This window comes from Papaver somniferum, chromosome 5 (genome assembly GCF_003573695.1).
Source record: "Papaver somniferum cultivar HN1 chromosome 5, ASM357369v1, whole genome shotgun sequence".
NCBI classification, from domain to species: domain Eukaryota; kingdom Viridiplantae; phylum Streptophyta; class Magnoliopsida; order Ranunculales; family Papaveraceae; genus Papaver; species Papaver somniferum.
In genome coordinates, this window is record NC_039362.1 from 190,772,151 (window position 1) to 190,786,483 (window position 14,333).

At 36.6% G+C, this 14,333-nt stretch overlaps 1 protein-coding gene and 1 pseudogene across 1 annotated transcript; one reads left to right on the plus strand and one right to left on the minus strand.

Moving 5' to 3' along the window:
- Positions 1–288: 288 nt before the first annotated feature.
- Positions 289–2,950, plus strand: LOC113280394 (annotated as a pseudogene).
- Positions 2,951–6,055: 3,105 nt separating this feature from the next.
- Positions 6,056–8,250, minus strand: LOC113278369 (flotillin-like protein 4). The gene is made up of 2 exons (XM_026527228.1): positions 7,068–8,250; positions 6,056–6,743 (listed from the first exon to the last, which is right to left on the minus strand). The coding sequence occupies exons 1-2, from the start codon at positions 7,998–8,000 to the stop codon at positions 6,186–6,188; spliced, it is 1,491 nt and encodes a 496-aa protein (XP_026383013.1). The 5' UTR covers positions 8,001–8,250; the 3' UTR covers positions 6,056–6,185.
- Positions 8,251–14,333: the final 6,083 nt, after the last annotated feature.

Here is a 14,333-nt window from a genome sequence, read left to right on the forward strand (position 1 = left end):
AGCACAATACGAACTCAGAAAGGAAGTTTCAATTTTAAGACTCTTCCTTGATGTTCCCATTTTGTACTCACAGTGTCATTGTTTGATCTCTTTTAACACTATCATTGCAGGAAAGTATGAAGCTGCTCATGCACTAATATTGCCATTGTTCAATCTTTCTTAAGGTAATGTTCCGAGGATAGACAGTCTATTAACTATTATGACGTGAGGAGGAACCTGACAAATGGTCCCGTCTTATATAATATTTATGAGAATAGGGTGTGCTTTCAGAGTTGTATCCACTGATTATGCGGTGGTGGTGGTGGATATTGTGGAAGGAAGGATTAGAATAACAGGAGTTTATTGGTTCAAAATATTCCCATGAATTGCAGGTGCTTTTTCTTTTTTTATGTCTTGGGTATTTGTGTTTATGATTTCTTATGTTTGCTAATGCTATGGTGTTTGATTATTCGCAGGCCTGAAGACCTTCGTATTTCATTCGAAATATTTTGACAAGTCAGGGATGTGTATTTGCCTAAAGATTTTTACTCAGGGTGAGCTTTTCTAGTGTGAATTTTGTGTGAAAACTAGTATTCGATTGCGCCACTTTTCTTCTCTTAATCAATTTAATAATTGTCGAAGTTGTGTTATAGCTTTCTGTTCCGTTGATTAGATGGTTCACTACGCAAGTGTTAGACTGGTGTATAATAGTGTTTGTTTTGGAAAGTTTGTCGGTTGAACATGTTAAGGTTTATGTGCTGTCACAGTATTAGGTTCTCAACTTTTAGCATTTACCTACTCTTGCTAGTTATGGTTTTCAGCGTAGGTAGTTTCTATAAGGTCTGTCACTTGAGTGAAAATAAATAGTGTTTCTAGGGGGAGAGGTTCTGCTTTTGCTGTACAAGGTAGATTGAATTTTTTGTGCTTGCTTTTTATGGTGAGTTACTCTTTGAACTGGTTTGTCAGGGGGCATGCTGGTTTGAAGTTAAACAAGCCCAAGCCCCAGTCTTGATGAAGAAGTACTGTCTAGCATTGCCTAATTTCCCCAAGGGTGTTAAGAATATTGTTCAGATGAAGAATGTTCCTGTATGACTAGTAATTGTTTAATTCAAACATCCTTAGAAGTTTCATGAGGAAGAAGATTGATCTTCGACCCAACTGAATTTGGGATTACATAAAAAGATTTAAGGTTGAAGCAACATTGATTTGAAGTACTAAATATACAAGAATATGAAGAATATTCAAGTCTCGTGCATTTTTTGAAGTTTCGCTACATATAATTGGCTATAAAAAAAGGTCACCCACTAAGCTTGGTTTGCCAGCTGCTTTTACATTACCGACATATGTGAACTTTTTTTGATGAAGTGCGCAAACTAAACTTTGCTGTAGGTAGGATAATCCTATTAAGTGGAAATAATACCTCAACCTTATATCTTTCAGTATAATGAGAACTTCTTTTGATGAAGTGCGCAAACTAAACTTTGCTATAGGTAGGATAAGCCTGGTAAGTGAAAATAATACCTCAACCTTTTTTCTTTCAGTATAATGATATTGTCTTTCTCAGGTAGATAGTCTCAAGTGGCCCTTTTTCAACTAAAATACTAACAAATTTTGATTTTTTAATGCAGGGAGCCTTGAGGATTCGCTTTTGTGCAGTTTGTGGATCCTTATGATGCTGGAGAGGCTCAGTATCATATGAATGGGTACATTTTCTGTGGCAGAGAAATAACTGTTGTGGTTGCTACTGAGACGGGGAAGAGGCCTGAAGAGATACGCCACCGAGGCAAGCCAACTAGGTTTGTTTGAATATCACTGTCTCTTGTAGATTGTACCAAATCCTTAAGAAGCTCTATTTGAGTGGCTTCTGTGTTCACACCTTTGTGCTTTTCTACTTGCAGAGGGCCATCAGGTTATGAAGGAGGTGCAAGACGACCTTATTATAGTAAGAAGCCAGTGGTGTGATTTTCATTGTAGTATTTCTGGATTTCCAGGAAAAAACGGTTTTCCTTTATTGCTTTTGGTAGGATTCTTACTTGGTGTTCTATTACTGGTATGTTTCAGGGCATTCCCGTTCTCGTTCATTATCTCGCTCACGCTCCCTCGCTATCCATCTGGTTCAATAGGTAGATATCACTCAAGATAACATATTAAATTCTTTGGTACTCCTTTCTATTGTAAGTGGCTGGGTCAAATTATTTCCAGGATGATGCTGAAACTGATGAGGTTTATGCACAGATGACTCCCCAACCTGTAAATAAATGCAAGCTAAGCGATTCACATTGATATTTACCTGGTATTTCCCTTTACAAAAAATTTATATGCAAAAATAACAAAATATGGAGTCCAATACATCTTATGTACCTCGTATACGACTGAAAAGATTTCTGCTGATGTTTGTAGCATATGTATGAATTTACGTGAGTATTTTAGTTGCTGAGCATATATGTTCTATTATATTAGCAGGTCTGCCATAATTTTCTTGTATTTGCTGAGCCTAGATATTGCCAACTATATTGGTTGTGAATGTACAAGTATTAGTATCTGAAATTATTTGCACAATACTCGAGTTTCATTTATGCGAGGAAGATTAACCATAAGTCAGTTGTTAGAGAATTACTTGTTTGTGAGAATCATTCATACTATGCTGCCAGAAATTTTCTTTTAAACTTCTGATGCACAAACTTATTTTGATACAGGTATACTATTCCGATCAGTTGGGCAGCTCAGTTCATCTTTTTGTTGGTATTAGTTTATTTCATCCTCTGTATGTTGGTCTGTAGGTTGGTTTCCGCCTATTGTAAGTAAATACATCTTTAAGAACCTGAAATGGTGTTAATTCAGTAGTTATCTAGAGTTTTCTGGGGTTTTGGACTTAGTGTCAGCTGAATTCACATGTGAATTCAGTTAATATTGTAAATCGTACAATAAATTCCAAATTGTGAATGGAATGGTGAATGTTTTTATCAGTTTATGAAATAATTTCTTGTTTCAGTTTAATGAATTAGTAATCTTAGAGCGTCCACAGTGGGAGAGTAAACCCAAATATTTGGTCTTTTGAACAGACGTAGTGGAACGTACTATCGATCAAATTTTGATCAACGACTAAAATCCAAAGTATATTTGGTCTGGGACCAAGACTAAACCCACATATAGTCGAGCGCTGGTATACTTCACGCCCCACCACCAGGCGGACATATAGTGCACGTCCCACATCAGGCGGACGTATATTCCACGCCCCACATCAGGCGGACGTATAGTTTACGCTCCACATGGGGCGTACGTAAAGTCTACGCCCCATTTTTTTTTATTATTTTGTATGGGGCGGGCATTATACCCCCGCCCCATTCTTTGTTTTCAAAACCATTTTAGTGGGGCTGGCTTTATACCTCCGCCCCACTTCTTTCATTTTTTTTTTCAGGATCTACCCAATCAGGCGTTGGTATAGTCTACGCCCCACACCAGACGAACGTATAATGTACGTCTGACCAAATTTAGTCTTTCCACCGTAGCGTCACACACCATACTAAACCCAAAATTTGATCTTTTTTTCCCTCTTTGGTTATACTCGCACCACTGCAGTTGCTCTTAGGTTCAGTCAGTCAGAAAAAAGTCATACGATTCAGATGAATCAGATTTTCTGAAATAGGTTCAGTCAGAAATACCAGTTAGACTGGGTTTCAGACGAATCAACTTTTCTGAAATTATTCAGCCCAGATTAGATCAGCCTTTACTGGCTTAAATATAAAATTAAATGAAAGGACAGTGTTGGCCAGCAATTGTTACTCGACTGATGAAGAAAGTCTTAATTTTAAAATTAAAAGAATATCGGAAGCTGTCCTTTTGAGAATTAAGACTCCAGGATTGAGGCTCCCAGAAACAGTCTTATTTAGAGGTTTTTAAGCTTTTTTTGTCATACTTTTTTTTTGCATTTTCCACTGGTGGACCTTGGCCTTGACCATCCGGTTCGCGAACAACTATTCCGGACCCAACTCAGGTAAACCCTTTCGCATACTAGGTAAGCAAACAAGAGTTCCGGACCATCCCAGGTAAATTCGTCCGCATACAAGAGTTCCGGACCCGAATCATCAAAATACAGTACGCATACCGTGTTATATCCAGACATAGCTAATTGTTCTAAACTCTTATTTCAATCATTGAAACATCTTAGAAGATGACAATGGATGTCTCACAGATACCATTAGCTTTAAGTAATTTTCAAGTGATCGAATGATCAATACGAAACTTCCCAAGCTAACATCAAGTGATTGTCTCACACAAATCATATAAGATGTTCAAGGTAATTTTTACATGATCACCTTTTGACTTAATATTTAGTTTCCAACAATAAATCGTTTCCAACTAAACTCGTCAAGAATGCGATTGACATAGCTAAAGCAAAAGCTTCCAACACATATTTCGAGAAATAGATAAGCGAGATAAACTCAACTCGAAATATCAAATGTGTATAAAATAACAGTCTATATAGTTATGTGACTTAATCTCATTAGAAGATAAAATAGAATAGACTTCTGAGAGATAGATAAATTTTAGTCTCCATATACCTCTTGTTGATGAAGTTCCTCCAAGCTCTTCAGTAGAACTTCGTCTTCAATTGGTGAACGCCATGAAGTCTAAAGCTCAACTACATTCTATCCTAATATGAGACATAGCTATAAGTAGACTTGAAATCAAGTATATCCTTTTGATCAACTAAACTTGACAAACAAGCTTGAGATAGCAATGCTTGCGAGTTCGACCGAGAAGTGCTTTAAAAATTTCCTTGAGAACTTCATAGCTATAACTCATAGCCTAGACCTCCTTTTATAAGAGTCATATTACTTATCCTATAAGTTTAGGGTTTCATAACTTGTGTATTAAGATCCTAAACTTTAGAAATAAGTAAACAATTAGAGTTTTATCATAACTCTTGGCCTACCAAATTTGGGATAAACCCAAATTCCATTGACCGACCAAGTTTGAATTTTGAATTTCTTCCAAAAACAAACTTTGTGACCGGCTATCGCCACAATTGCCATATGTGAAGTTGTAGTAAGAAATTGTTAAAGTTCAAGTTTTGAAAAGGAAGCACGTTCATAACAAATGTTGATTGTATAAAAATCTATGTTCTGAGATTTTACCATTATCACCGGTTCACTGTCATCACTAGCCCATTTTATATAACAATACCTAGTTGGCTAATGGATATTTAATTTGAAAGAAAATATGGCAGAGAAAATATTATATTTTCTCCATTAATTTTCCCATTTATTTTTCGAAGCATCCCGAGAGAAGTTGAATCACAAAAATAGTAAATCGTGAAAGAGAAAAAAGAAAAACAACAAATGTTGATGATTGATTTTTTTTCTTCTTTATTTCTACACTTCTGGACTCCCGGCCAACACATTCCATTTGAAAATCAGCTTTCCCCAAGTTTTCTAGATTTTGCCATATAATTCAACAAGTTTGAGTGTAACGAAGGAAACACAATTCATGTGGGATCCGCGGTGGGTAAAGCCCACCCCTACGCGCGAGTCCTCGTGATAGGGCGCGGCAGGGTCCAAAAGCGATGTTTACCGCAAAAAATCACGGGATTCCTCGCGGTACACGTAGAATCACCGGAATAATTATCAAGAAACCGGTATTCATTTCTTTTTTCCTCCATGTTTTTTCAGTCGGGGTCCTTAAAAAAATTATTGTTTGAGACGGTAAATACTTACAGTTTTCCCGAAAAACTCTTCTGACAGTGGAACTCACCTGCCCTACACAGTTTCGGGTTGAAAGTCCGAACTTAAAGTCGCAACGCACATGCACCTACACCTAGCCATTTAAGAGAATTGCTAAAAACACATATGCACCTCATCAGTAACCAATGTGCCATGCCCTTTACTTGGAAGCAACCAAGAAATTTTGCATACTTGCGACAAGCCACGCACCAATCCCGTCCTGTACATACTTCACTGTCCATCAACAGTAGCTTTTTGGCCAAAAATAGCTCATTTGGGTAGGTATTACTTTTGGTTTGGTAGCCTATTTCATATTTCATTTCAAACAAGGCACTATCAACGTAACCATGTACTGCAATCGAATTCAGTATCTTAAAAGCTATATTAGTAACCTGTTTAAATGCTAGCACGAACAAGAAGTTGCTAAACACATTACTGATTCGAATAACCAAAATTCAATTAAGCCTACCGTGATACTCACAATCAAACCCACCTTTGAGTGTTCGTAACACGTCCAACCAACGGCGGGGTCAGTTCCTCCGACTTCTGAGTGTTTGGAGGTCCAGCCAACCATGAAGGTGGAGTCATTCCAGTTTGTTCCTCCACAGTTTGAAACAATCGTGGGAGCGTCTTGTATACTTCAGCAAAACCTTCAGTACAGTTACCATTTCCAGAAGAGGAACCATCTCCATTAGTCCATATGCTGATCTTTGGCTGCAGACCTTGCACAGCACTTGCATTAATCTTAGCAACTTCTTGAAACATTCCGCCATTAATCATCATATAATCTCTCAATGCAGCATAGTTTCCATTAAATTCCTGCAACAGAGTTTGAACATAAACTCCTTGTGCTTCAGCTGCAGCAACCATTCCTTCGGCCTCTTTCTTTTTTGCATACAGTTCTCCATCAGCAGCCTGTTGTTTCGCGAAAAATTCGGCCTCAGCAACAAGTTTTTGAGCATCTGCTGCTTTCTGTTTCTCAAATAAAACAGCTTCTGCTTGCTTTTGTTTCTTGTATAACTCCCAGTTTGCCTCTTGGACCTAATTATACAAATCAATTGTTAATTCCGTTAGTGCTAATCCTATTATCATATCCAAGCTAGTTAGAATGAATTTGGGAGATATTGTGTGTCAGGTGCTAGCCGAGGCCAGGCGCCAAGCCCTTCGTCTCACCCAGCGCTTAGGCATGCCTAAGTTGTTCAAGGCGCCTAGAAACAAGATAAAAAAATAATAATTGCTCATGTTTTTGAGCCTTGGGCGTTTTATAAACTAGGCGGCCCATGGAGACCTAATGCGCCTAGGCGAGTGCCTTGCTCGCCTTTGACAACATACAAACATTAAGATAAAGGAATCAGTAAAATTTACCTTGACATCATATTCCACACTAGCTTTGCTAAGATACCGAGCCTTCAATTTCTCAATCTGAGTCAAAGCATTCTTCAACTCCACCTCCCTCTGCAGCTCAGCCTCTTTAATGGCAACAGCCTTGACAGACTCCACTTGAGCCAATTCAGCAGATTGTGCCCATCCAGCCTTCTTAGTAGCTAATTCAGCATTAGTTTCAGCAACATCAGCATCCCTTTGATTTCCAAAGATCTTAATCTCGGCATTAACCTTAAGTTCTTCTTTCTTCCCTTCTCCTTGTCTCTGAGTTCCAACAATCTTCGTTTCAGCGTCGATCTTCGCAGCGGTTTGTATGGTCTGTCCCTGCCTCAATTTGGCACCAACTTCACCTTTCATCTTTGCTTCTGCAACATCAATTTTCGCTTGATTTTCAGCTTCCTTCTGAATCTTTTGCCCCAAATACGAAAAATACTCATGCCCTGGAACGTCAACAAGCTGTTTGATATTCGCATTGTAGATCCACAGCCCAAATTGATTAAGCTCTAACTGAACTTTATCAAACACCTCTTGCTTGAATTCTTTAGCACCTCTGAAAACAGCCTCCATGGTCATGGAAGTAGCAAGAACTCTAGTTTCTCCTTCGATAATACCTAGAACTAGATCCCTAACTTCATGAGCATGACGCTCATGAGACGAAAGAAGTTTTGCGTACTTCAACAAGGAATCATGATCATCAATTTTAGGGCCGATTGTGAAAACAGCAGGAAGAACAAAAGGAAGCTTTTCTAAACTCATAGCTTGAACCTCGAAGGTGTAGTTTACAGGCGAAATATCGAAACGAGAATAGGTTTGACCTGGAAGAATCCATGCTTTCTTTGCTAGTTTAATGTCTGGAATACCACAACCAGTTATTACTAGGTATTCAGAAGCTTTTGCTACTCTGTAACTCACCATTGTTGAGAGTTGACAGAAACAACGACACAAGAAAGATCAGAAAATTGTGATTCTAGGGTTTGGAAAAGATGGTCTGAAAATTGTGATTTTAAACAAATTTTGTGAGTTTTGTATTTGCAAAACTCCTCTGAATTAAGGCCGGTACTAATTTTGGTAACCACTACAAAAACTCCACCAACAATTAACACTAGCATTAACAACAAGATCTCCTTCGGATCCTCTCAAGAGTTTTGGCGAGAATATAAAGTCATCCAAGGAAAACACCCCTGACCTGAATTCAAAACTCGTTAGCACCAAATTTTTTACCGATTAAAAAATAAAATATCGATAAAAAAAAAAAGAAAAAGTCTTGGTCGGTTTTTCTGTTGCCTTTTCCCAAAGAGTATACCATATCTAGCTTTTGTAATTTCTTGAGTTTGCAAAAATTAATACCCATTGCAGAAATTAGAAACCAGTGCGGTTGGCTCCACCACCGCTTGACCTTGACTATAATGTAGTTAAAGCTAAGAAATAGATGCCACCATAGTACTTGGTCTAAGACCTATTACACCATATGGAATGGCAAACCAGCTGTACCACCATTGGAAAAAAGAAAATTGAGCGATAGTATCTTTATCCGGCGTTATTGACTATATCGCTACCAACAAAGACTCTGTCACTGGATATTAAAACAATATCGCTCGATGGAATGCCTAGCGCCAATATCTAGTTCTTTGTCGCCTATAAATAGTTAAGTTTCAAACTAAAAACTTACACCAAAATTTTTTACTAAACTTTTTCTTTATTTTTCTCTTTATCTTTCTCAATCTCTAATTTTTTTTTATTTAAATGGTAGAATTTCAAAACCAACTTGATTCGGCAATCCAGCTTGTTTTTTCTGGAGTAATACTTGAAATTTTTTTTTTTGAAAAAGAGTAATACTTGAAGTTGTTGTTAAGAAGATTATGTGATAGTCACAAAGAACTAGGTAAAAATGAAAGAAGTCTTCAATTTTTGAATATTAACCAACTCAAACCTGCAGCTAAGAAAAGGCAAAGAAAAGACAAAGAAAATCAAGGAAAATCATATTTGAAGGAAAAGAAGAGTACTAGTCACAAAAACAAAATGAACTCCATCCATGGGCGCATTAATTGGAATCTATGTGAAACGAAGAAGATAAACAAGATGAAGAACATTACCCGAAAATTTTATTTTTAAAATATTTATTTTAATTTACTATTATTAATTCAGTCTCGTATTGGTGAATTTATATCAAAAAAGCGCATTTGATATGAATTTGAAAATCTGTCTCGTATTGTTGAAAAGTAAACTTATTAGTTATATTATTAATTCAGTTTTACATTTTAGTTAACTAATAAAGAAAGAAAATATTAAAACTTACATTTAGGCTTAAGAAATTAAAACATAAAAATCAGAATATATTTGGGAAGCACTTTTGAGATCTCAAAATAACTTCCATATTGGAAGTATTTTGTGTTGATGCGGCGCTACTCCGCCCGACACCTTTTTCAAGTTCCATCATGGTTTCACCACTCCGCATGTTTCGACCCGCTTGCATTACTAAAACAACATACAAAATAATGTCATTATTGATTACAGCGAAGCGGTTGCTAAATCCGTGCGCGTCACAATCATTCAGGTTTATTGTTTTTTCTTGAAATTTCACAAATATATTTTCCCAAATGGGTGGTCTTGGAGTGCACCACCAATGATATGACAATCAGTAAAAAAAGTAAAGCATAATTTCTGCAAATACATTCATCTTGCTCTTTTATTTTTGATAGCATGTCGGTTTCCTATGAACTCAGCCATGTTCATATTTTGTACAAATTGGAAGTTTGTTTATTTATTTTATATTTTGAAAAATAAATGAGTTGTCAAAAATATGGAAGATGAATGAGTTTGATAAATTCTAGAGAGATTTAGAAATTCTGGTATGAGTTGAAATGAATTGGAAGTTGAACATTTATATGGGATGAATTTATGGTTGTTATATGATAAACTACCGAGCAATGATCATAGCGACAAACGGTAGAAAGACTGTTAGAGAATTGCTTTGGTTGAACGCACAAGTTTTGTTATCTTAAGCTTGTTGTCAATGTTAGATGATCAAACTATATCTTGATTTCTATTATACTAAATCTCGGACTAGGTTAGAATTTGATAGTTGAGTATCACACATCACTCTCGAAGATTGAAGATCGACGAAGACATTTGGAGAACTTCTGTATCGGGTATGTGAAAATTGAACCATTTTATCTACTCACTATCTTACTATTTTATCTTTTTGAGATGATGTCTTGACTTTTAGTAGATATACAAAGAAGAAGTTTCGATTCAAGTTTGTCTTGTTAAAAATCTCAAAATATGATTCTAAGAAAAGATGTTAAACGATCCTTAACAATATTAGTTCTAAACAATTTATTGTGTGAATTATTCTGTGGATCAACTGAAAATTTACCATGCAAATGATTTCATCATGCGGGAATGTTTCAAACATCATAAGAGAGAAATATTGTACTATCTGATATTTCTGCTCAGAGTAGGTTGGCGAACCAGTTCGCAAACCATATATATCTGAATTTCATATTCGAACGAGTTCGCAAACAAGTTCAGATGGGGACGGTTCAGGAACTGCTGTGAACTGAATTTTGAAAGTTGGTATATTAGACTAGAAGTTGACAAACCCTGTTCACGAACCGTTGTCAACTGAGTTCGGTAGTCTTGTAGGGTTGGAGAACTTGGTTCAGGAGCCGTTGCATCCTGACTCGTGAACAAGCCTAACAGTTCACGAACCATTCTACCAACTGTCCCAGTTTAAGATTTTAGCAGATGCTCAAAGAATTATTTTTTAAATATGTTTAGCACTGCTAGAAATCTCTCAAACACTTTTAAGACTTCATTTATCACTCAAACACTTATGTATATGCATCATGATTACATTATTAGGTGTTTAAATAAACATCGAGTGGCTTTAGTTCTTTGGCATATTTGTCACATCGAACAATCATTATACACGGTTCCCAGTGTATATTAATATTTTATTGTATTTTCAAGACATAGAAGTGTTTGCTTGATTCTTAAGTTATCTTGTATTGAATTCTAAGCAACCCTTGGCCCTTGAAAATCTATAAATAAAGATACTTTTTGTTAGAGCATAGCTCGGTTGACCTCGCATGCGTTGTTATATCAAGCATGTTTGTCAATGTTAGTGATCAAAACTATGAGTCTTGATTTCTAATCTATTATAGCTAAGTCTCGGACTAGGATAGAAAAGTGTAGTTGAGCTCAAGGACTTCATGACGATTCATCATACAACGACGAAAATCTACTCAAGGAACCGAGGAACTTCATCAACCAAAAGGTATGTGGAGACTTGAACTTATATATCACTCAAAAGTCTTTCTATTCTATCTCTTACTTCTTATGAGACAAAAGTCGTATGCTATATAGACCGGATCATACACATTTGACATTTCGAGCTGAGTATACACTACTTATCTTTTTCTTGAAATCGTGTGTTGGTAAAGCATTTCGCTTTGATCGGGTTTATCTTCACCTAGTGAGAAAGTCATAATGTTTCAATTACTTTGAAATCGCTTTGACGAGAAATAGTGTAACAACTATATAACGTCCTCTAAGAATGTTCCAATGGTTGGAATGAGAGTTTAGGTCTATATAACCAATGATGGATATAAGCATTGTGTGGTAACGCATATGTGCATAAGTCATATTCCTTAATCCGAAGTTTTCGAACTTTGTTGATTGAGAGAAACCGGAGGAATTGGCTTTTCCAAGTCTGCGAACTCACGAAAGTTCTTGTATCGAGAATTTCTGCTGGGATTTCCAAGAACTCGTTTGTGTGCTAAGTCCACGAACTCAGTCAGTGAACTGGCGGAAATTCTCGAACCGAGAATTTCTACTGAGTTTGGAAAACTCTGTCGGTTATCTTAAGTCCGCGAACTTGTTTGTGAATTTAAGTGGTTATGATCTAAAGATGTGCTCTAAACATGAAACTTAAATTACTAAGGAATGCTTTATGCAAACCGTGGCTAAAGTTCATGAGTCGATTCAATCGAATTGAATCATCTTTGTTTCAATTGTGTCTTGTGTAGTTATATAAGATCTCATAGAAATTGAACAACTTTCTAACTAGTTCATTTGAGGTCAATTGAACTAGTTGTGGTGAAGAAGAACAAGGTTAATATGAAATGCTCATATGGATAACCTTTTGGGTTACTATGTTGAACCAACATACACGTACACGTTTGGGCATGGTTTTCACGAACCCAGTAAACGTATGCCTCAAGTGTGTGTGACAAGCTAAGTTTTCGATCTAACGGTTGAGAAATATTAGCTTGAATCTAAATCAGGTTTTCATCTAACGGTGAATATGGATTGCTTTGTAACTAAGACAAAACCCTGATTTGAAGACTATATAAAGGAGACATCTAGCATTGGGAAAAACTAATCCCCACACATCTGTGTGATACTAGTGCGCTCGCTAGAGTCGATTTTCCTTTAACCTTTGGTTTTCTTCTTCTAAAGCCATGTTAACGACTTAAAGACTTCATTGGTATTGTGAAGCCAGACCCATACTACTTTTATCGTAGTTGTGTGATCTGATCTTGCATCTTCTATCGTACGAGTACAATCATATTGATTGGCTTGAGATCGTGAGAGTTCTCTGATTTTCAAGATATAAAAGTAATCACAAACGCATTTGTCTCATCGTTTGTGATTCCGCAACATCTTCTTTCGCTAGTCGATTAAGCTTGTTGTGAGGTGATTGATTAATCTAGGATGTTCTTCGGGAATATAAGACCAGATTATCAATTGGTTCCTGTTCACCTTGATTATTATCAAAAGACGGAATAAAACTTTTAAGGTTTATCTGTGGGAGACAGATTTATCCTTTGATATACTTTTCTATATGAGACAGATTTGTTTATTGTTAAAGCCTGCGATTTTGGGTCGTAGAAACTCTTAGTTGTGGGTGAGATCAGCTAAGGGAATCAAGTGCGCAGTATCCTGCAGGGATCGGAGGCGTAGGAGTGCAACTGTACTTTGGATCGGTGGGAGACTGATTGGGGTTCAACTATAGTCTAGTCTGAAGTTAGTTTGTAGTAGGCTAGTGTCTGTAGCGGCTTAAGACAGTGTGTATTCAATCTGGACTAGGTCCCGGGGTTTTTCTGCATTTGCGGTTTCCTCGTTAACAAAACTTCTGGTGTCTCTGTTGTTTATTTTCCGCATTATATTTTATATAATTGAAATAATACAGGTTGTGCATTACGATCATCAATTGGAAATCCAATATTTGGTTGTTGATTGATCCTTGGACATTGGTCTTTGGTACCGTCCAAGTTATTCCTTGTGTTTGATTAAAAACTCGCTATTGTTTTAGCTTGAGTAAATTAAAACAAGTGAGAGATATTAACTCCTTGAGATACTTTAATCTATATTGAGTCTGACTGTCTAGTTGATTCTCTAGCAAAGTATTTCGGAGTTAGTCCATACAGATTGCTAATAGAATTATTGGGTGGTGTTGTTAGACCCCCACTTTTTCAATTGGTACCAGAGTATCCAAACACGTTTAAGACCTTATAATTAAGTCTGTGTTTGTGGAAATCTGAGTCTGTGGACAGAATCTCATACGCATACCAAAATGCCTCCTAAAGCTGTCAACTTTGTCAAATGTCTCGGAAATACCTCAAAGGATCACTCCTTAGATGATTCTTCTGAATCCCGAGGTAAGAAGAATGTCTCATCTTGTGTTGATCATTCTTCCTCCATTGAGACATTGGGCATAATGGCAATGGCTGAAATGGAGCTCACCAAAATTTCAAAAAATTCTACAGAGTTTGTTGATCTCAAGGATCATGTACAAATCTTTGATGAATTAGAAAGGTCTATTGATCGTGAACAGGTACTCTATAATATTATAGGGTCATTCTCTAAGGAAATTGAGAAACTTCTTCAAGAAAACAATATACAGCGTGAAAAGATTTGTGATCTTGAAAAGCTGGTAAAAAAGGCTCAATTAGAGAAAATTATTTGATCAAGACGCAATCATCTGATCTTTCTTCGACAGACTTCGTGTTGAGAAAGAAAAACTTGAAGCATCACTTGTTCTATCCCATGGACAGTGTAAATCCTTGAAAAAGGAAAACTCTGCTTTAAGGAAAGATTCTTCTGCACATACTAATTCTCATGAGTTACTGTACAGAATGAAAATTTCTCCAGATGAAGATTGTGTCAAGAAAAGTTTTCATAACTTACAATCTTCTCCGGTGTCTATGAAGTCTAAACAAGCACATGTTGTTGCTTCTTCTC